General features: G+C 40.2%; 2 protein-coding genes across 4 annotated transcripts; both read left to right on the top strand.

Annotated features, from left to right (window-relative positions):
* Positions 1 to 1468: 1468 nt before the first annotated feature.
* Positions 1469 to 15226, top strand: LOC128874120 (sodium- and chloride-dependent GABA transporter ine-like). 2 transcript variants are annotated; one of them, XM_054118470.1, is made up of 12 exons: positions 1469 to 1752; positions 3258 to 4047; positions 8123 to 8313; positions 10827 to 10961; positions 11342 to 11567; positions 11704 to 11971; positions 12149 to 12377; positions 12600 to 12712; positions 12849 to 12989; positions 13160 to 13360; positions 13549 to 13725; positions 14085 to 15226. In XM_054118470.1, the coding sequence occupies exons 2-12, from the start codon at positions 3272 to 3274 to the stop codon at positions 14256 to 14258; spliced, it is 2631 nt and encodes an 876-aa protein (XP_053974445.1). In that variant the 5' UTR covers positions 1469 to 1752; positions 3258 to 3271; the 3' UTR covers positions 14259 to 15226. The 2 variants fall into 2 exon arrangements, with proteins under 2 accessions (XP_053974445.1, XP_053974446.1); XM_054118471.1 differs by lacking the exons at positions 1469 to 1752; positions 3258 to 4047 and adding an exon at positions 4271 to 5349.
* A 242-nt stretch (positions 15227 to 15468) lies between these two features.
* Positions 15469 to 23753, top strand: LOC128874119 (1-phosphatidylinositol 4,5-bisphosphate phosphodiesterase-like). 2 transcript variants are annotated; one of them, XM_054118469.1, is made up of 20 exons: positions 15469 to 15726; positions 15978 to 16037; positions 16354 to 16494; positions 16581 to 16660; positions 16843 to 16978; positions 17247 to 17347; positions 17436 to 17602; positions 17718 to 17928; positions 18095 to 18353; positions 18555 to 18731; positions 19048 to 19228; positions 19442 to 19599; positions 19679 to 19882; positions 20043 to 20241; positions 21191 to 21361; positions 21447 to 21587; positions 21743 to 21917; positions 22019 to 22222; positions 23103 to 23349; positions 23484 to 23753. In XM_054118469.1, exons 1-20 carry the CDS (start codon positions 15556 to 15558, stop codon positions 23550 to 23552), a joined length of 3252 nt encoding a protein of 1083 aa, XP_053974444.1. In that variant the 5' UTR covers positions 15469 to 15555; the 3' UTR covers positions 23553 to 23753. The 2 variants fall into 2 exon arrangements, with proteins under 2 accessions (XP_053974444.1, XP_053974443.1); XM_054118468.1 differs by having other exon boundaries at positions 23103 to 23753.
* Positions 23754 to 23781: the final 28 nt, after the last annotated feature.

The raw sequence follows: 23781 nt of genomic DNA, 5'->3' as shown, positions 1-23781 counted from the left end.
AAAGGCTTAGTGCAAACAACTGCGCTATTAGCTCGCTACAAAAACTACATAGCGTTGCGTTAACTGTTTTCGAGTCATCAAGCATGCGTACACTTGCGTACAAATGCCAAGAAAATTTCGATTTACACGAGTGAATTGCCGAGTACGAATGAAAGTATGGAGAAATTCGCGTACCACTAGAATGAAAAGCGCGTATTACATTCCTTCGGAAAATGTATTGTAATTGTTGTATTTTAGGAACATTGCTTATAGGAACTTGTGATCGATGTGATTGAATTTTACGATTCTACATTTTACTTTTACGAGCAATCAATTGACAGGAACACGTTCCAGGAGCTATAACTCTAGGCATTCAAATAAAATATTGTCATTTATACGCTTCGATGATGTAACGAGGTGTTGAATGATATTCTAGGAACGGAAGAATCTATGGAACGTCAGTTTAAGTATAATATTTAGATATAGAGACTTACAGAATGCGTGGAAGTAAGTAAGCGGTGCTATGAGCGTGCACATTTGTGCGTTGGTTTATTATTCAGAATGATACAGGTTTATTCGGAGTTTGAATTTATTCGTTAGGAATGTATTCGTTAATTTTATTTATTTAACTGTTCATTATTACTATTACTTCATGGTATTATTAAATTATTATAAAAAAAATCAACAGTTTTACTATTAATGAAATTATTCATCATTATCATCATCGTTGTTATTGCAGTTGGATTATAGTTGTAGATTTCCAAAATTTCCAATACTTATCCATCCATATTTCGAATACGTTCGAAATAATTATATCCAATTCATATTTTATTTATTATAGAAATTCTAAGAACCGCTAAAACGGATTGCAGTGATTGTTGAAAATTACTTTATCGAAGACTACTTCATAAAAGCCAAGTTCCATTTATGTTATTGGGCATCCGCGCTTCTTCTACTGGCACGCCAGACACCGCAGTAGAATGGGTCGTCTATGTTCAGGCACGGGCAACTCTACTGTAACGCGATACGTCGAGACCACGATCTCGACGCAACCCGTTTAAATATTGAAATAATCCTTTTGTAATACGCTATTTCTAGAATTTAGTTTTGATACTACAAGCCTCGGCTATAATTTATTTTCTGTTTTACATATGTGCATCTAAATTTTATTTACATAGATGCATCTAAACCATGATCGAGTCGTGGAGGTCTCTATTAGTGGGCCTCTATTATCCGAACTACTACCGCATCAACCCTCAATCTAATCCTGAAGATAACCGAGTAACGATCTAGCAAATCAGCGGTGTATTCGGCAAACATAATAAACGCAGAGTGGGACAGTGCGGCAGGGGCACCGGCCTCGCGAGTATCCACGACGTTCACCGAGTCAGGCGCGTCAGGTCCGAGTCCCAACGATACTGGTATCACTGGTGCCAGTGACGGCCGTGTGAAGGCGCTGCCGATCGAAAAAAACGCGATAGGCGTGCGTGTGTGTCACTGCTGGTGACGTGCGATCGGCGTACACAACGCCGTCGCGACGCGACGACGACGTATCGCAATCGCGTGCAGACGCAGCGACGTACCGTTCCGGTCACCGTGGCGGTTCCCAAAACACCAACCGCTGGCATTCGTTAATCACGAACGTCAGGGATCCACGTGGACCGTGGCGTGGTCCAGTTATCAGCCCTGTTATCAGCCCTGCAAGCATCGATGGGTCTGAGTGACTTCGTTGGAATGCGATCGGCTCGCGCGGGATCCTCTTCGATCTGACAGGTACTTAATTCTTGGTAACACGTGATCTAACACTGGTACCACGCGTACGGAGAATGAGAAACCTTCATCGAGTAGAATCGCGTTGAGAAAGTGTTGCTACACTAACGTATTATTAGATAATATCGGCTATTAACCGATACGTCGCCTCGTGGCTCACAGCGCTGGACCCACTCCGAATCCTTCTCGAAGTAGGTCCATCTCGTCAACTATACTCGAATATGTCATACTTTCGAGGAAGGAATCTCATTCCACGCGAAATACCTTCGACGACCGCCGAAATCTTGTGCTGCGTAACGGAAACGCGAGACGCGTCCAGTTATTCGCTGTGTTGTGTGGATCTTGTGCTCATATAGTCGTCGTGTCCACGTTCCCATCGCGCAGATAGAGGCTCACGTTCGATTTGACTCCGAATGATTCATTCTATCGCCTCGGAACCGATGTTTTTATTCAGCTCGTACGTGTCTCAATTTCGTCGAATGATGAGAACATCGGTTTTTATAGGTCACTGTTCAACGTTACCTCGACCGGCATTCTCGATGCCGCTTTATCTCGGCGCACTCTTTTATTACACCTATGTAGCGTCTCCGCGGATAACTGTAAACGCGTTCGCGTTGCAATCGAGGTGTTTATCAATGACATCGTCGCTGAAAAGCAACGATTCGCGCGATAGGAACGGAGAGAGAGAGAAAGAGGATTGACCCTACCGTGACGCAGATCTGGTGGACCCCAGGCTATCTTCTCGTGTTTGTATCTTTCGTGGAAAGTAAAATTCATGCTGCTACCTCCGTTGGTAGTTGGAGCTGCGGCTCGGTATGCCCCAGAAATTACGGTAAAGACTGTCCGGGACCTACTAGTCCGTGGCAAAGCTAGGACACGCGATAGGATTTGTTTCGGAGTTGAATTCTGAATAAAATTGATTTTACGGTACGTGACATGCAGCGATTTTTCAAAACGATTATCTATTTGAAATGCACGTTTATATTACTAGCATATCTATGTCGATATGCCAAGTCATCATATTTTATATTTATCGATATTTTCAAATGAACGTTTGACACTCGATCACGATAAGGTTCGCCATCCCTGTAATAAAATATAATCTACTTCAAAATATATTAATCTGATTCATAAATAACTTTCGTTTCTAAAATGATAACTTTTTTTCCAAACATACTATTAACCATAATTGTTATTTACCTGTAGTTATTTATTTATTAATTGTTATTTACCCCTACAGTTCACATATAAATATTGCATTTCCCTTTTAATTTCTAATTATACCATTTTGCGCACACTTCTCCAAAAACCAAGGTCACGTAGACGTTTCTCACGAGCCTCTCCGCTCGAATCAGGGAAATATCCGCGCTCCTTCGCGTCGTTCGAAACAACCGGAAGTCCGTTCAAGCATTCCGCGTGAATTCCTCCCTCTCTCTTTCTCCGTCTTCCCGATCTGGCCCCCTCTCTCTCTCGCCACGCTCACGGTTCTCTCTCGTCTCTGTCGCTAGATCGCTATGCCATCATGAATGCCACGGGCAGCAACAACAGCGTCGACGCCGACGACAGGGACAACGCGATCCCAGCGAAGACGAACCCGCACGGCAACAGCGGCCGTCTCCAGAGCGTGATCGGCAAGCAGAGCAGCTGCGTGCGCAAGATGAGCACGATGCCAGAGGAGGAGGACGCGTCCGACGAGGTGAATCCTGAGTCGACCAGTCCAGGACACAGGCACTATCAGCAGCAACACCATCACGACGCCGACTCGGACACACCTTCCGAGGAACGGGGTCGTTTGCTGTCCGCCGTCGAGCCTGGTCGCAAGATCGCGATCGCGTCAGCCAGCTGCAACGGTTTGAAAAGAGGCAGCATCCCTCGACACGACAGCAGCGGCAGCATCCACGAGAAATCCTATCGACTGCAGCAATACAAATTCAACGACCAGCTTGGCCAATTCGAGCCTAGACTGACATCCAGCCGCGACAACCCCCAAGGTGTGCTGAGGTTCGCCAGAGGGATCGATCCTCACGGTGGACGCCATCGTTGCTCCAGCGTGAGATCCGTCAAGTCTAATCCGACGATGGACGACCATCAGCACCAGTACCATCCGCCAGCCGCCAGCTGGGCGTCGATTGTCTTCGCCGACGGGAACGGGCAATCCCACGTCCGGGCGTTCCCCGATTCCGTCTCCATACGGTCTCTGGCATCGATCGGCATGGGCTCTTCCGACGGCCGGAAGCTCACGATACGTAGAGTTCCCACATCGCCGTCGGAGCTGCTTAACATGGTACATCCGCCGCCGTAAGTGAGCCACATTACCTAACGTGCGCGTTTCGACGCGAGGCGTCGGAAGGAGCGGGCTATGAATCATGTTCCTCGGATCCTCTTCGCCTTGGGGAGCATCTGCGGTTTCGTTAGATGTCTTTACGCTCGTTCGGAGCTTAGGAGAGTATCGAGAATCGAGGATCGGCGGATTGATGGAAGGATCGGCTCGGTGGATGAAGGAGGTTGGTTGGAAGATGGCGAGGGCTAGGGGATAAGATAGGTGTTATCGCGAATGTTAGGTGGCTTATCGAACGAGATGTTGCTCGGAGATAATGGGTAATTGGCGACGGTAGTTGGAGATGATTGATTGTTGTTGTTGTGTGCTTTCGCATGTGACCAAACTCGGACAGGTGGGGAATATGGTAATCCTTGGTTGAGACTTCTGTTAAGCGCGTTAGGAGGCATACTTTAGATAATGCTTCGTTTTTTTTTTTTTTTTTAAATTCATTGGTTCACGAGGGCGTCTGTCCTGAGGGCGTTTTGCTTTAGGTGATAAGACCGCTGTGCATGGAGCATATTTTCATCAAATGTTCAAGATCGACGTTCAGATTTCACGTTTATCACATGCCTTGCAAATGCAGTCTAACGAGGAGATCAAACAACGGCAAAGTAGCGAACACTTGGTTTCGTCATCTGGTTGCATAAAAATAAGAATTCCAACCGTTCTCGTTCAAATCACTCGTGAAACGCGACTAGGAAAGATTCTCGACGACGAAATCTCGATCGGTTTAGCTTTGAGTTCAAGTTGTTTCGACCGCTAGTGCTCTAAATCGCTCTTCACGTTACGTCACTGTCTATACAAAGAAAACATATAATACGTTTTCTATAGAAAATGTCCTTATCTCTATTTCGAGTAATAACTATTTTTACGCCAAGTCCAGACATTCTTGAGATATTCTCCCAAAGATATTTTTGGGATACTTTCGACGTTATTTTTAGCGTCTTGATAGCAGTGTGGTAAAAAAATTAACTTCTCAAAAATATCATCACAGTGCGAAAATATTGTGTAATTTAGTCCACAGACTAATAACGACGAGCAGTATTCGCCAAGAGCGCGACGTAAATACAGTTAGCTGGAGTTTAGTGAAATTTGACAAACGGGTGGAACATCCTCATCTCGGTCGCAATTGTTTAAAACACGGCGAGAGTGGAAGCCAAGCTGTTATGCTTGTCTAAGTCACGATTTCGGTGACAAGAGATGCCGCATACGTCCGAACTGCTTGCGAAGCGTGGTCTCGTCATCCAGGGACTGCAATTCCAGCGTATTGTCCCAGAGACGTAAGTGGATAATAGGTGTACAATGTAAGACCATACTTTTGTTACAAGTAGGTGTTCATGCGGTATATTGTTGTAGCTGCCCCGCTTCTTCCATTGAAATCGTAGCGGGACCGTTTAAAGGACCGTAATCGCTGCTCCACATTCGATGTTTCTATACGACGCGTTAATGAATTCCGCTTGGAACACCTCGTTTAATCACCTGTTGTAATCCTCTGCATTTAGACGGCTCCGCTTGGGATTATTATTATCGCTGCGTGGAAGCAACACGTGACACTTTTGTAGAGGAAATTTCTTCGTTTTTAATTTTGCTGGAAATTATTATCGTAGTCGATTGTTTCTGAGATTTAGATTTAAATTCATAAAGTGTACTCTGCATTATTGAGAATTTCCTTACTTTTGTTTGTGGTAGTGATTACTTTTGTAGGAAAATTTTTTTTAAATATAGGTAATAATATTTCACAGTTAAATTTCGCAGAATCGTTTAATTGATTGCTCGTCGTTAAATAGAAATCCTTCTCATACATGTTTTTTCTGTAATTTCGCACGAAGATATCACCAAGAAAGGCGTAATTACTATTATCGTTAGTATTACATATATCTTCAAAGAGACAATTCCGATAAATTTATTGCAGGTTATCACCGATAACGTGTTACGAGAAGAGTATTCATTGGACCATGGAGAGCTTAATTTTATCTATTTAGTTGTTTATTGACGATCTCGCTTCTGCGTCAACAAATAATGACAATTTCATGTAGCAAAAACTCGAAAATAAATGATTTACGAATTTATCGTCAACACAAAATCATATCTCATCCAAATAGTTCTCATGATTTATTAAAGACATTCTCAAAGTAAGTTAACAATTTAATTCAAATTATGCGTTTCAACACTTTTAGAAGGAAATACCTGGTGATCTATAATTCTCAAGTTTGATTACTCTTACTATAAGCATATGAAATAAAATATTCTTTATGAATATGGAGTTTACTATAGCCTTTCTCAGAGTAAATTCCAAAATTCCAATGAATACAAACAAATAAAATTCAGCTAAAAATACGTATCTCTTCCAAGACATCTGCATCGGACTTTTCTGATACATATACCTGAGCGACCATGGAGTATCGGTTTCCGAAATTTAATAATGACGCATCGATGGTAGATAATTTACTATCGTTGTCCTACCGCACGCTTGTCCATTACCCATTGTTTCTGAATTGTGAAATATCCAGGAATTTACACAGGTGTGCCGTGTTTATTAGCCGGCCCCGTCAATTGCCATAACTCTCGCCGTCATAGCGCGACATCCTTTTTGCATCTGCCGTGTCGCAAACCATGGGGACGCGATAAACTCGTAAAAATTATTCTACGTACGTCGCTGCTTATATAAACCGAGTGTCAAGGTCCTTCGTCGCTTCGTTTGTACCCTCCAGTTTCCCACGATCGTTAATCATAATAAGGGCGACTTACGGCGCCGATTTTCTCTTCTCTTCTCTTGGTAACGTTTATCAGGCAGACGGGGCACGGTGAATTTTTCAACGTCATTCTTAACGATTTCGATAAATCAACGCGATAAGTCTGATCCGAAATTTTTGGGCTTCTATGATTAAAGGTAACAAGTTTCCAAGGGCAACTCTAAAGGAAAGAGGGAATCACAGAGGGCTAGGAAAGAGGGAATCACAGAGGGCTAGGAAAGATAAAATATTTAATAAATATATGTGTATTACAATTATTGCATGGATGTAAAGAATCGGTAAACAAATATTCAGTTATATATTATTACATATTTGAGCTCCTTTCCCCCAAAGCAAAGCTTCTGATTTCACAACTCTTGGTTAGTCGCAAATTTCGCCAACGTAGGAACATGTAAAAATCACGAAAAACAGAAATCAAACACGTCCTCGAGCTGAAAAGCGACGCTTCGCGGTTTTATGTTCCGGCGAACGTTTCGTGTAACGCGTCGCGAGCGAACATTATGGTTGTCGCGTATGACAGAAGGCGTGTTGCTGTTCAGATCGACAGACGAGTAGTCGATAAATATGCAATGACTCGCATAATATTGTTCATCCCGTGTCCTATGGAAATTGAACGTATTTTAAATATATAATTTATGTGTAGCGCGTTTCAGCTGTTTTGTAACGATCAGCGAAACGAGCAAAGAAACGTGTTAATATCACTCGAGATTAACGATGAAAAAAATATAGCAATCTTCTGAATTCGATTCTGACAAGTGTCAGGTGGTTTCATCAGCATAGCGGAATGGTCAGATCAAGGAATTGAAAGGAAACTGGACGAGGGACTGTGCAGGAAATTTCCTAACTATTTCGATATCGGTTTTCAATTCTTCAAACATCTCTCTTAATTCTTTCACTCCCACTGCAGTTAATATTCTACTAAAATTTATATTTTCAAATGTATAAACACCTATTAATTCAGTTTTGGATAAATGATTCTTTGAAACCAATAAATTGTTCACCCTCTGTCCCAACTTATCTGTCAAAGCAACCATATATTATTTCGAATTTTTCTAATTTCCTCTAAAGTGTTCTGTTCAATTTCGACGATAGCGTATTCTCTATCGAACAATTCGAATAATCCTTCCCTCTCTGGAAATGCAATTGTTCATTGGTCCGAAAACGTTAATTATCCGAATATCACGTTTCTCTATTATTTGGGATAATCGATGTTCCGCTGCGTCATAAAATCTGCAATTTTGTGCGTTCATCGGACGATTCAACGTGCACGCATTCAAAGCTGGCCCACATCCGATTTCAGATCATTCGAGGACGACCTGTCCGTGTGCACCAGCTTCGACGATGCAGATGCCGAAGACCCTGGAGACTACAGACAGCCCAGACGACCCCATTGGGCCAACAAAGTGCAATTTGTCCTTGCTTGTATCAGCTACTCTGTTGGTCTTGGCAATGTTTGGAGGTTCCCCTATCTATGCTACAAAAGTGGCGGCGGTGAGTGTCGATATATAATTTATATAGACAGATAAAATTATTTCTAAGTGTGAGCCTACTATTGACAATGATCTGATATAAAAATAATACTGATACTTTCACATAGTTATCAAAACCTAATATAAAAACGATGTTTTATTAATATTCGATATCAGAGTATCAGTACGATATTAATTCCACTTTTGGTAAAACATACAAAAGTCGTATAACTTATACGAGAGGCACTTCAACAAAAGACTTCCCTTCTTAATTGGAGTTGATTTCCACAAAGTTAGAAACGTTTAGCGCCACGCACACAGCGGTAACTAAACACTCCCACGAAGATCACGCTCTTGCAATCTATGGAACAAAGATATCTTATTTGCGATCTACAGATTTTCTCGCAACCATATAAGAGAACACGTCTCAGCTAGTGAACGTCTTTTTACCAGACCACTTTCAACAGATGTTCGTTCAAAACAAATTTGTACGTGCTACATCGCTGCTGTGACATACATACGTCTGGCACGATTAGTGTGCCAGTGATAAGAGTACGTGTTTATTCTTTGTATCGCGAGCCGCTAACGCGAAAAACGAGCTAGATTTTCGAAAAATAGACGGGAATTATGTAGCTCCGATACTCGAAGCATTTGGATAACAGTACTGAACATATATTTCGTAAGATAGATTTTGTAGAAGATATATTTTGAAGAAAATAAATTAAAACATTGTGTGAGTCAGGTGTTTGGTCCAGTTAAGTCCAGTTAGCCCTAGAAAAAGGGGTTACACCCTGTACATCGAGAGCAAGGGCAGACGTTCTCTCTCTGTTCGCCAGGCCGTAACACAAGTGCGTATCGTGTTGCCGCTAATTTTCAAAGTCTGAAAGCATCTCGACAGAGTCCGGACGTGGCGCAATCTGCTCGCGGAACTTGATACATGACCTTGCCGGAACGTAGCTACACCAGCGCAGATCGTAAATGATTTCAATGACACCGGTGGAAATAATCGGTGGAGTATCATTTCGACCAACCGTTCGTTTGAATTGGCCAACCGGAAAACCCCGAGCGGGTGGCATGATCTGATTTCGGCGCCATAAATTACCGCTCTCTTTTCAATAACAAAGCGCTCCTAGGCCTTCTCATGCGGTGGTTTTCAATCGTTTTAGAGAGTATTTTCTAGCACTTCTAATTATTCAGTTGAAATTGAGGCTTTTTGTTTAATTTGTCGAGCATAGATTGTTGAGAATTATGTACAGAATACCTTTGGTACTGAATCTATCAAGATTGTTGAGCTCGCAAATTTGCATTGAAGTTGATGCCATCGCTGGTCAGCGTTGAGGGAGATTACAAATAGGGACGCAGAAGATATCATTATTGGGGTACCGCATGCATAGAAACGATCATTTCGGTAATCGTGTTATATCGTGCATTACGAAGTCAAATCAGAGGATGCTGTCTGATTTGTTCGACTAGCGCGGTTCGTCATTCGTGGAATTAATTAACATACGCGTGAGGCTCACCGACGCGGCACGAATTATTTCAGTGTCACAACCGGAAACAATAATCGTCGCAATATCTGAGAATCGTGATCGAATTTCTGCAGCGAATTAGTACTCGCATAAACTAGTATTTCTTGGCAAAATGTTGATTAAAGTAACGAGTAAAATTTTGTTATAATGTTGAAAAAATGAAAATAACGTTTCCTGAACGATTAATCTAGAAAATTGCCAATGAATTTTGAATGAAGCTACCGAGTATGAAGAAGAGCGTGTAATAACGGAAAGTAAAAGAAATGTGTTTACGATATTTTGAGTGGAGCGTGAATATATTTCTACAATTTGGTCGGACTAAATGGTTATGCCCAAATTAAGTCGTAGTCCACGGGACGGCGATCATCGCTTATTGCGAATAAAGAGTTACATCCAGTGACCTTGTTACTGCCCACAGAATGACGATTAACGTTGAGTACTATTACGTACGAGTCGTGTTTAATGCAACCTTTAATAAATCCATATTACAGACAGATTTAGTAACGACGGTTTTTATTCATCGAGCAAGTAGGCTTGAACGTGAAGAGGCTAGAAGGGGGGCGCTTGGGCTTCGGCGCGTGTCAAAGGTTTCGAAAATAAAATAACAAATTACGAGTACCTCTGCAATTTAGCAATCCGTAATAGGGATTGGATTTCATACTCTATTACTGGTTTGAATAATAAATTGAACTGAAATGTACTTTTCAATTGCAAATTTTAACAAACATTATTCATTAAATTTCCCATTTAGTTAAATTGTGAAAGAGTTTCCATGCAAACGATTTTTAATCTCGTTATATATCCCTATGGAAATATATCAGAATTGGTGGAGAATAACAGTGTTTGGATGTGGATTGTTCTGACCTCGTATAATGATGATTATATTAGTACAATTACATTAATACAGTTGTACTATAATAAACTCGTGAAGGATTGACATAAAACTATTCTTGAATTTTTCGACAAATATGAAATCAAATATGATGTCTTCGTTTATAATTTTCAGGTGTGTTCTTGATACCTTACTTCTTAATTCTCTTCGTCTGTGGAGTGCCACTGTTGTACATGGAACTTAGTATTGGACAATTCACTCGACGAGGACCGATTGGTGCTCTCGGTCAAATTTGTCCCTTGTTCAAAGGTACCCTATGAATTAGATTTATGTAAAACAATAATTTCTTATAATGCTCTTCATTCTACAAAATAACGCTCTAAATACACCAAAAAAAAAAAAAAAAAAAAAAAATGTACATATGAATTTCTACTTTGAAACTACGCTTTACTTTTAATTAAAACATGTATCGAAGTAGAAATTAAAGTTCAATCCTAAACTTTCTCAAACCTTTTATCCGATTTGCTACTTTGATACAGAGAAGGACTTGCGAAAGTATGTTTGTATAACGGTTTTTTTTTATAACGCTGCAATCAGTATAACCAGCTCTCTGTGTTTGGTCAAGCATGTCAGAAACCCGTCGCCTGTCCCCGGAGATGAAAGTGATTCGATTTTGTTTGTTCAAACAGGAGCTGGCTTGTCGTCGGTGGTAATATCGTTTTTGATGTCAACCTACCATAATGTGATAATAGCCTACGCTATATATTATTTCTTTGCCGCGTTCAGAGCAAAGCAACCTTGGTCCGACTGTGACAACTCGTGGAACACGTTAGGTTGCTGGTTGCCCACCTACAGCATCACTGACAATCGAACTCGTCCTAACGCTTCAAGGACACCTTCAGAAGAATTTTTCGAGTAATTATTATTACTAAAGATTCTTGTAATTATTACTGCTGAAGGTAAAAGTTTGCCGAAGAAGAGCGTAAAACTGTTCGAGTGCACTTGCTACGTCAATTTCTAATCGTGATGCCTTTTTCTTTTGGTGACACAGCAACAAGGTACTCCAGATCAGCAAAGGAATCGAAGAGTCTGGAGCACTGAGATGGGAACTAGTTGCGTGTTTAATTACAGCGTGGATCCTAGTGTACTTCTCCGTCTGGAAGTCTATAAAGTCATCTGCCCAGGTCAGATACATCACTGCGACCCTACCTTTCATCCTTATCGTCGTCTTCCTCGCGAGGTCTCTCACTCTGGAAGGTGCTGAAAAGGGTCTGCAGTTCTTCTTTCATCCTCGATGGGAGTTACTAGGCGACGCAAAGGTGACTTGCTCCTTCAGATTTTAAATCTCGATTAGAAATTCAACAAATGTTAATTATTGCTAGCAACTCCGATATTTCATTTTTTAAATATCGACAAGGGATAAGACACGATCGCTACAATTTATTCAGAAACGATGAGACTTATGTTCCCCGTTGGGACTGTTCTGTCGTGTCTAGGTATGGATCAACGCTGCTGCCCAAATCTTCAATTCCGTTGGCATAGCGTTCGGCTCGATGATATGTTTCGCGAGTTATAACAAGTTCCACAACACCATCCTAGTGGATAGCGTTGCGGTTTCGCTTATAAACGCGTTCAGCAGCCTGCTGGTTGGAATATTCTCGTTTGCCACCATCGGTAACATCGCCCTGGAACAGAATATGTCTGTCGAGGCAGTTCTGACAGATGGTACGTTACGACATTTTAATATTTCACGATTTTTCATGGCTGATACTAAACTGAGACTTCCAAGTATAATACGTGTCCTTTGAGTGAGACACTTTAGTGTTTTTGCACGAGCATTACACCTGGCTTCTTCGTGGGCCAAATGACAAAACATTCCCTACCTCGATAAATCGTCGGATTAACTTCTCCTGCAATTTTATAGACAAATCATAATTTCCGTTCAAGGACCTGGCCTGGTATTCGTCGTTTACCCGCAAGCGCTAGCCAAGATGCCAGCATCGCAACTGTGGGCCGTGTTATTTTTCTTTATGCTAGTCTGCCTTTCGTTGAACAGCCAGGTAGGCGAACAACTCATGTTTCACTTTTTCTTCGTTATTAGTAATACTATAGGAGGTTTAATAAATTAAAATAAGAAGTCTGATATCCGAATGTTCAAAATATTAAAATTCATTGATTTTCTTTCTTAAATTCCAGTTTGCGATAGTGGAGGTGGTTGTAACGTCGATACAAGATGGCTTCCCAAAGTGGGTGAAGCGTCATCTCGTGTGCCACGAAATGCTAGTACTTCTAGTATGCGTCATATCGTTTCTCTTTGGTCTACCCAACATCACACAGGTAAAAGAACTCTTACTGATATGTACAATACAGTGGAGATATCTTTGCACTAAAATCTAAACAAATAAAAAATCGTGTTACAAAACAATTTTCTTGTGCTATCTTTTAATTTTCCAATAATATTGGTCAGGTGGAAAGCAGACTACTTTTACGATACCATTTACTTGCAGGGTGGCATTTACTTCTTCCAATTGATAGACCACTACGCAGCCTCGATATCGATCATGTTTCTAGCCTTTTTCGAGGTGATCGCTATATCCTGGTGTTACGGTGTGCGACGACTCTGCAACAATGTGAAGGAAATGACCGGACGAGTGCCTTCTGCGTATTTCCGGTTCTGTTGGCTCATCGCTGCGCCTCTCCTAATCATGGTAAGGAGTCAAAGATAGACGTGAGAATGCTAGAGCTTGTACTTTGGTTAATTTTTCAATTTACTCGAAATCAATTCAAGGAAATTCGTCTACGCAATAATGTCCTTATCGGTAGCAACGATTTGACAGTGCGTCACTAATAAATGTTGGTCGGACGGTACAACAGCATAAATCATCGACTGTTTCAGGCCGTGTGGGTGTTCAGCTTAATTGATTATGAACCACCGACCTACCACAACGGCGAGTACGAGTACCCGTGGTGGGCAGAGGCGATAGGCTGGGGGATATCTTCTCTTTCCCTCATTTGCATCCCAGCTTTTGCTATCTACGAGTTCGTCAAAGCCAACGGGAATACTTGCGCAGAGGTATGATAATGATAACGTTGACCCTCGTACGCGCTACTGATTAGAGGCCATCGCTCACGGACTCCGACAATTCATCACCAACGCCTTTGAATTTCTATATACAGGATGCACCACCTAATTCGACATTATCGTCTTTAAATAAAAAAAATGACAATAATGGAATTAAATAATAACGAAAACAGAAGTTTCGTTTTCGATCACTAATTTTTTTAAATTTTAAACATGCAACTACAGAACGAAACTCCTTTCGAATCGAAGTAGCAAAACATTGCACTTGTAAATACAACCAAACCCAACTTTTTTAATTACTTACGATCTTCACCAATCCTTTGTTTGTAACCCGAAATTTTACCTTCCAGAAATTACGAAATTCCATCAAGCCGCACTTCGAGGCGTGCAAGATTTGCGGCCAAGAATATTGCATCGAGCCTATACATAATTACGAGGACGAAGCAATTAAGGACCTGCCACATGACACGAGCAGCCCCATGCAGCTCAACACCAGTATTCTTTTGCCAAAACCTCAGACATGACACAGGAGAGCGAAGAAGATCACTCGATATCTCGCATTACACAGAGTGTGTCGCCATAACCACGTGATTAAATTGCGAAGAATAAGACGTTCAACATTTTCGAATTCGAATTCTTCCAATTCGTCGAAATTCGGTTAATTTAGGAAAGGAAAACAAGAACGACGCAGAGAAACTGACGAAACCTCAGTTTTTCGCGTTGTAGAAAACTTTAGGTCAAGTATTCAAAAAGACTACAGTTATTGTTGTTATTCGTTCTTATTATGTAACATTAGTGTAGCATTTTTCAACTCATCATCCCTCACGCGTACACCACGTGCATTAAAATTGATTAAACCTCAACTTTTTCAATTTTCTAAAATGTTGAAGCGAGTTTTCCAAGGCGAACAATTATTGTTGTTATTCATTCTTGTTATGTAACATAAATGTAGCGTACTTCGTCTCGTCATCGTCCATACGTACAACCTGTACATCGACGTTACATCATAATGTAAATCGCACCGATTGAAAGTAGAAGAGACTTATTCGAACGCACTGCAATTAACAATCGCTGTACCATATAGACAACGTTAAGTAGAAACGAGTACAAATGTTAACAGTTATATCGCACTTATACAGTTTATCGAATAAGTAGCAACGATCGAAGCGACGAAATGGAACGAAGAGTGACCGGGTAAGCTTGTTAACTGCAACGTGACTGGGCGCGTGATACAATAATCGCCGATAGCAAAGATGATAAGTCGCGTGTGAAATCGGAAAGACAGCGAAACACCGCTGAAGGAAACCAAATTGTGTTAGCAATGCGAACGCCACGAGCGCATTAGTCTTGTAATAAATTATTACATTCTCGCTGTCGTTTGTAAATATATTTTTTTAGCCCGTTTATAATATTTAGGAATCGATGCCTTTCGATAGGTTTAGCTGAATCGCTAATTTAAGGACTAATTAAATACCGATTGGGACCATTGGAACTCTGACTATTTATTTCTACCTCCATCTTCTTCATCTTGTCTATTTTTCTAATTAAGTACACCCTTTCGGAAACTCCGGTTTGGGTGAGTCTTCGATTTACCTTTTGCCAGCATGTGAAGTTACATAAGCTGAAGAGAACTGTAACGCGACGAACCCTACTGGATCGCAACGAATCCTCATAGGTTAAATTGGATTTGACTAATTGCGTTACCCTATGTCACGGGACTGAGTTTCGCGGCAGAGTCCGGTCACTTGAGTCTCATGCGACCCCAAGTTCACTTCAAGTCGTCTAATCGAGGTACACCGACGGGGCGAAAACTGGGGGAACATGACCAAGAAGTTCGAGTTCAATTGGCGAATCGAGGTGCCGGAGCTGCTGAGAAATGGCTCAGTGTTCGATCGATGGTTCGAAGACAAGGAAACGACGGAATTCGAGCCAAGTTGCATGTTCAAAGTCGACGAGTATGGGTTTTTTATATATTGGAAAAGCGAAGGCAAGGTATTGATAATCGAAACCTTGAAATTTACCTGTAGAACCGATAGAAATTGATAGGAAAACTGTTTGTGTTATTGTAAATTTAACATTTGAACACTCTGGAACATTTGTCGCTTTATAATTTTGTAGACGAGTCTTATGGTAAAACTATAAAGTAAATATTGTGGAACGTTCAAATATTAAAATTGCTCACTGTAGATGTTTCTTGATTAAATTACAAATCGAAGGTCGTGATCGATTTATTTTATGAACAGGATGGCGATGTAATAGAATTGGCCCAAGTGAGCGACATTCGTTACGGTGGCACACCAAAGGTAAACGTTATAATAATTAGTTTAATCCTGTGTCCTTTCGGCAAGGTGCTTCGGGTCATTAGCCTTTTCCAAGATTCTTTAGGGCGAAGCGCCACGTTTCGATAATACTAAATGTCTAATATAAGTCTTCTGCACGTACATTTTAAGTACCTACGCACTTCGTACAATATTTTTTCCAATTTTCAATAAAAAATATCAACATGGTCTAAGTTAGGACTCATGGTTGACGTTGATCGGTTCCCCTCCATCAAGGTCAAATAATATGTACTAAATATCTTAGAATATCCTGTCAAGTAATATATATTAAATTGCCTAGGATCCAAAGCTGTGCAACAAAGTGGGTAAACACGGGACGATGGAGCAGGTAGACGAAAAGAGTCTAACCATATGTTCAGGCATCGATTACACGAACATCCACTATCAACACATTATTTGTGCCGACGCACAAACCGCTAAGGTAATAATAATAATGAAAAAGATCGGTATATCAACAGTCCTTTGACCCAAAGAAAAATTCTTGAACAATGTATCCGACTGCCTCAGGATTGGCAAGCTGGTTTGCGATTAATCACGCACAACACCAAAGCTTCGAATGTATGCCCGACGATCCAGCTGATGAAACAGTATGTATTATATAATAACAAAGTTGCACGAGTCTGGTTAGGTTACAATGTAGCGGATTTCAGCGTTGTAGTCAGTAAATTTTAAATTACAATATGAAGCTTTCAAATTTTATGATATAAACTATATAAAAAAGAATATAAGTTTTGAATTGTAAATCAGAATATGTTTGTTTCTTGACCAGTTGGATGAGATTGAGTTTTCAAGTGGATCCCAAAGGAAAAGTGCCGGTGAAAGTTATATCCAAAACTTTTGCCTCTGGAAAAACTGAGAAACTCGTGTATCAGTGTCTTTCTGACTTAGGCTTACCTAGCGGAAAAGTAAGATTTCCAGACTTCGTCCATTTTTTTCCATCGGGCTATAGATGAAGCTAGAAATATTTTTTTATTAAAATTTAGCAGCACTATAGCGCTCATACCCTTTTCATCAACAATTCGTGAACTTCTAAATTTGATTCAGGCTTCTAGACAGATGTAACCCTTTAATATGAAAAGCAAGGAATTAGAAAAGTAACTTGAATATTCGGTGAAAATATTAGAACAGCTATTTGGTTTTGTATAAAAATATATAAATTTCTTTCGATTCTAGAGCGACAAAATTGAGCCGAAAGATTTCACGTTCGACAAATTCAAAACCTTATACTTTAAAATTTGTCCTCGAAATGACATCGAAGAATTATTCCAATCAATGTAAGTCCGCATAGTGTTGATACTTAAAGCGTCTTCAAATCGTCTACCCCTTTCGAACAGCAGTTATTGTAATAATGATACGTTCCAGCACGAAAGGACACTCAGAGTCGATTACTCTGGCTCAGCTGGTGCAATTCATGAACGAGAAACAGAGGGATCCTAGACTGAACGAAATCTTGTATCCTCTTTATGACGAGAAACGATGCACGGAAATAATCAACGATTACGAGGAGGATGAGAAAATGAAAGCTGCGAGTAAGTTGATTTCAAGTAAACATTCAAATTTTTGAACTTTCTATTCATCACGTAATTAAAAATAACAGAGTACGAAATGAAATCCTAACATAATCATGTAATGTATTACGTTCAGAATCTTTAACCAAGGACGGGTTCATTCGTTATTTGATGTCGGATGAAAATGCACCCGTATTCTTGGATAAACTGGAGGAATGTATGGATATGGATCAACCCCTCGCCCATTACTATATCAACTCGAGCCACAACACGTATCTAAGTGGTAGACAAATCGGTGGCAAAAGTACTGTCGAAATGTATAGACAAGTTCTGCTAGCTGGCTGCAGGTAATCATATATAAATGTCCCATTCTACTCTTTAAACAATAAATATAAACGATTCCTCGCACGTTAGAATTTCATATCGTTCTTTTGCTTTCAACAACAAAATAGAATTTGAAGTAGTGAACGAAACAAGATAGGCACCCCTGGTAATTAGATTATTACGTTTCAGGTGTGTGGAGCTCGACTGCTGGGACGGAAAGGGAGAAGACGAAGAACCAATAATAACTCACGGTAAAGCCATGTGCACCGACATTCTTTTCAAAGACGTTATTTACGCCCTAAGAGACACTGCGTTCGTCACCTCGGAGTACCCTATAATTTTGAGTTTCGAGAACCACTGCTGCCTCAAACAGCAATACAAATTAGCCAAATACTGCGACGAAATATTGGGCGATTTATTGCTGAAGGAACCGCTCAAAGACTACCCAGTATGTAACACTTCGATATCTCTTTTAATCATGTAATAATAAAAACAAAAAAATAAAAGTGTGCAAAATTTGTTTGATTAAAATTGTTTTATAATCAAAGTAGAGCGTCCGAACTATGGAACGAATAACGTTGTGTTTACCAACTAACGATAAACTAGCGAGAAACACGTTTATTCTGTAATCATAAGTAAATTGGTACAGCTCGAGCCTGGACATCCGCTTCCACCCCCGAGCGCACTGAAACGCAAGATACTAATCAAGAATAAGAGGCTGAAACCAGAGGTGGAGAAAGTCGAGCTCGAGTTATTCCGCTCCGGGCAATTCGAGGCGAAGGATGAAGTGGTTGAAGATCCAAACGCTCCTCCAGCACCACCCAAGGTTTAACGTTACGATTATGTTTGTTATCAGAATCTCGGGAGTGCTTTGCAATTTTCAGCTTCGTTAAAACCAGTGGTAGAGAAACTGCAATCGGAAAAATGATTAAGAATTCATTCTTGCATGTACAATTTCATTTTATTCAAACCGAGTAGAACAACATACACTTAAGAGTGATTTTAAATTTTAATTTAACTGCTATTCAGAGATATAAACAAAATTTCTTTTCGTTTTCGAGATATTTCGTTACTGACAACTCTACATCTTCGTCGCTAATTTTTATATCGTTTCCGTTTTCATTAACGTCGTGACGTTTTAGGAAGAAGTACCACCTGAAGCACCTCCGCCAGCTGAGGGAGGCGCACCAGGTGAAGGAGGCGCTGAAGGAGAAGCACCACCAATTCAGTACACTGGTAGCACAATGGCGTGCCATCCTTGGCTATCCTCCATGATTAATTATGCACAACCAGTGAAATTCCAGAGCTTCGAAACGGCAGAGAGTATGTAAAATACAGCCTTTTTCATAATAATATAAAGACAGGATAGAGGGTGGTTTAGAGGGGTTGTTCGAGCTACATTCGTCCAATTTCTATTGATTTGGTCGCATAAGTTCAGTGATATTTTCCGAGAATAAAATTTATTTAAGCAAAAAAAGATAAAGGGTCACAAAGTGGTTTGATATTTTTCTCCGCATTATACTATTTTTATTGCAGAGAAAAACATCTACCACAACATGTCCTCGTTCTCGGAGACCGCCGCACTTAATTATCTGAAAACGAATGCCGTGGAATTTGTTAATTACAACAAACGTCAAATGAGTCGAATCTATCCCAAAGGCACACGGGCCGATTCTTCAAACTACATGCCTCAGGTGAGTCGCTCTAACCCAAGGGATGAATTCAGGTGCCCTGATTGACTTACGAAATAATTTTGTCTTTTCGGTGAAGTAGGTCTTCTGGAACGCAGGCTGTCAGATGGTGGCATTGAATTTCCAAACGCCAGACTTGCCTATGCAATTGAACCAAGGAAAGTTCGAATTCAACGCCACGACTGGATATTTATTGAAACCGGAATTCATGAGGAGGCCAGACAAGATCTTCGATCCGTTCTCCGAAGACGTGGATGGTGTCATCACTGCACAGTGTTCCGTTCGAGTAAGTATATCTATGCAAATAATAATACTTTAAATTATTATGCATATAGTATGTCTCTGTTTTAATTTTCACTCTTCATACTTATGGTTCGATCGATTTGTACAACCTATTCTGAAGCTATTTAAAATTTAATTATTAACGATTTTCGTCTGTTTTCCAGGTGATAGCAGGCCAATTCTTATCTGACAAGAAAGTGGGCACCTACGTCGAAGTAGATATGTACGGTCTGCCAGCAGACACTATTAAAAAGGAATTTAGGACACGAATGGTTCCTGCGAACGGTTTGAATCCAGTTTACAACGAGGAGCCGTTCCTCTTTCGAAAAGTTGTGTTACCAGACTTGGCTGTGCTTAGACTTGGTAATTATAATTATTTAGAACCAATTCAAATACGTAATACGGTAGCACCTTCGGTAGTATTGGTGCAAGTAGAAAGGGTGAGTAATGAACAGACAGGTTGGCTAATACTAATACAATTTTTAATACTAGTGCCGCCATCGGCGGGAAAACGCCCAACTTTGTAGCCAAGATAGTTCCCATGGTTCCTATAAGATGGCGCCACCGATAGTTTCAGTCAATTTTTCTTTATTTTTTTCGTAAATACACAACTAGTACGATTGATTGCCTCATAAAACTACAATCTATCATCTGAACGTACTATTTAAACGTTTATCCGCATCAGATTTGTAAATGCAGCAACAATTACCGACCTTTTCGTTGATTGCGCCATCTAGTAGCAATAGTGTGAACTATTTCGACTACAAACTTGGGCGTTTCCCCACCGATGGCGCCACTAGATACCGCTCAAAGAGCGGCTTAGTGAGCGGTAACATTTCTATACGTATCCATTCTCACGCTCACTCTTCAAATTTTCAAAAACGATCACACATGTAGCTTAATATCAATGAATACTATTTTATGACTTACTTCTCAGTCTAAGAATGAGTTTCATCAACAAACAATAGGTCATTAGCAAAGTAATCTCTATAAAGAAGTTTTAATTGCATTAAATAAATAAATAAAAACAGATCACAGTAAAAACGATGAATGAAACTATCATAAGGAAAATATCATCGTTAATTAACATAACTATCCCACAGTACATATTCGGAATAATAATATTCAATAATCAAAGCATCGAATAAACAAATGCTTTCGGTTTAATTACCCCCACATCCTCCAACCCTCCACACTGTAATTCTTATCTTAATTTCCGCTCGACATTATAATTCAACCGACTTAGCATCCCAAAGAAAAACCACTGTGACAGAACTGCCAGGATGTTTATCATTATCCATCGTTTACACAGGCGTATACGAGGAGAGTGGCAAACTATTGGGTCAACGAATTTTACCGCTGGACGGTCTTCAGGCTGGCTACAGACATATTTCGCTAAAAACCGAGGCGAATTTCCCCATGGCACTGCCGATGTTGTTCTGCAACATCGAGCTGAAGATTTACGTGCCCGATGGATTCGAAGGTAATATCTGAAGCGGTTTAGTCGGGCAAAAATAGAAGTGTATCGGCTATGACTGCGATTCGAGCTGGTAAACCTCGGCTTGCAGACTTTATGGCTATGCTGTCCGATCCGGGCGCATTCGGCAAAGGAGCGGAGAAGCAAGCCGAGACGATGAAAGGGCTCGGGATCGAGCAAACCGACGCGAAAGCTGAGGCCAAGAAGAAGAAAGAGGAGGAGGCTAAAAAGGGTACAAGACTTAAGAAGAATCTCGTTTGCGACGGCCAAGGGACGGAAAACGTCGATTCAGTGATAAAAACTTCCCTCGGCCGTCATAGTTTCAATTTTAATTAATTTTAATCCGAACGAGCCAACGTTTCTTTCAATTTCTGCTTTCGATCGAAGAGGAGTACAAACCGGAACCGATCACAATCGACTCGCTACGCAAGGAGAAAACCTTCAAGCTCGGGAAAAAGCAGCAAAAGGAATTGGACACGATGAGGAAGAAGCACCTGAAAGAACGGCAAACGATGCAGAAGAATCATTGCTCCGCCATCGATAAATTGGTAAAAGGAAAAGAGTACGTAATCGAAACGTTGCCATTGCCCTGGGGAAAATTAATTCTGTTGTTTATCGTGGGTAATACGAGGTTGACAATGACGTATCTCGTGGTTTTCACAGCAAAAGCGCGTTAATCCAGGATGCCAATGTGAAGAAAGTTATCAGCGAGCAGACCGCGCAGTGGTCGGCCATGGTGGAGAAGCAGAGGAAAGAGGAATGGGAGTTGCTGAAGACACATACGGAGACTGCTAGGGAGGAGTTCAAAAAATTAATCGAAGTTGTCCAGGCTGGACAGGTTAAGCAATTGCAAGCGAAACACGATAAGTACGTGGACAGGTTGATTTGATAAAATTAGTCCTTCGAAGGGTACATCGAATATCGTCCCTTTTAATTAACGCTTTATTTATGGGGCTGTTTAAGGGGGCATTTCACTGTGAACGCACAAAAAAAAAAGTATATTTTCAATAATTTTGTTCTCAGGAACTATTGCATAAAATTGAATGAATGTTTTTTTCCCCTTAAAAGTATGATTAAGGAAAGTAAATAAAAAAAATTTTCTTTTTGGTAAAAAATATTTCGTCATTTATTTACAAAATAATATGCATACGTGCAAAAAAGAAAGTTACCCGCTGGCGCAGGTGATTCTGGCTCTCCTGGTAATCTGAAACAGAAAATCGAAAAAGTTTATTAAACTATGTCGTCACACCTATCGTCGGAACCTCCAAGTAGTTGATATTTTGATTTTTACTTACAATTTCAACCGATTTACGGTACAGAAAAAGTGTTTTTTTTTTTCTCTCTTTCACAAGAAGCGCTGCCATTTTGTTTATTTTCGATGAAATAAATAAGTGGTGGTTCCGACCATAGGTGTGACGACATAGTTTAATAAACTTTTCCGATCTTCTGTTTCAGATTACCAGGAGAGCCAAAATCACCTACGCCAGCGGGTGACTTTCTTTTTTGCACATATGCATATTATTTTGTAAATAAATGACGAAATATTTTTTACCAAAAAAAAAAAATTTTTTTTTATTTACTTTCCTTAATCATACCTTTAAGGGGAAAGAACATTTATTCAATTTTATGCAATAGTTCCTGAGAAAAAAATTATTGGAAATATGGTTTTTTTTTGTGCGTTCACAGTGAAATGTCCCCTTAAACCTGAAAAACCTATAAATAATATGATTTTGTGTCTCAATTTCAGAGATATCAAAGAAATGAACGCGAATCAAGTGAAAATATCCGTAGAGACGGCCAAAGAGGTAATGAACGACAAGGCGCTAAAGTCAAAAGGTGACAAGGACCGTCGAATCCGCGAAAAGAAGGAGCAGAACACGAAGAAGTTTATGCAGGAAAGGAAAAACGTGCAGATCAAACAAGGCCGTGAAAAGGAAAAGCTGAAAGTCAGCCACGAGAAGCAAGTGGCTGGGCTGGACGGCGAAATTGACTCGGTAAAATTTGTTAATTTTTCCTTTGAAAGTAATTGTTTCCTTTTCTCCCTAATATTAAGCTCGCGACGAGTGTACCGGGTAAGTTATATTATTTAAACAATAGAATATATTTAACGAACGTTTCTCTGTTGCAGACTATCGAAATGTATAAGAACGAAGCAATTCAATACGATTTATCGTCCAAAACGGAATTCTTTGTATGAATATTACATTCATACACATTTTTCTACGATGGAGATTTACACTTCTATTTCTACTTCGTACCTTGCTATTACACGATGTTTCATCGTTTTTTATTTATGTTTTATATCTGTTAATCGTTTATATACGCGTGATATGTTTGATAAGTCTTAAAAACAAATGTACAAATGTGATTATAATACACGAATAAACATAAAACGTTATTAAGTTTAAGAAGAAATATAAAGATTT

This window comes from Hylaeus volcanicus, chromosome 3, assembly GCF_026283585.1.
Source record: "Hylaeus volcanicus isolate JK05 chromosome 3, UHH_iyHylVolc1.0_haploid, whole genome shotgun sequence".
Taxonomy (NCBI): domain Eukaryota; kingdom Metazoa; phylum Arthropoda; class Insecta; order Hymenoptera; family Colletidae; genus Hylaeus; species Hylaeus volcanicus.
Note: the sequence above shows the minus strand (reverse complement) of the source record. Positions and strands in the feature narration are given on the sequence as shown.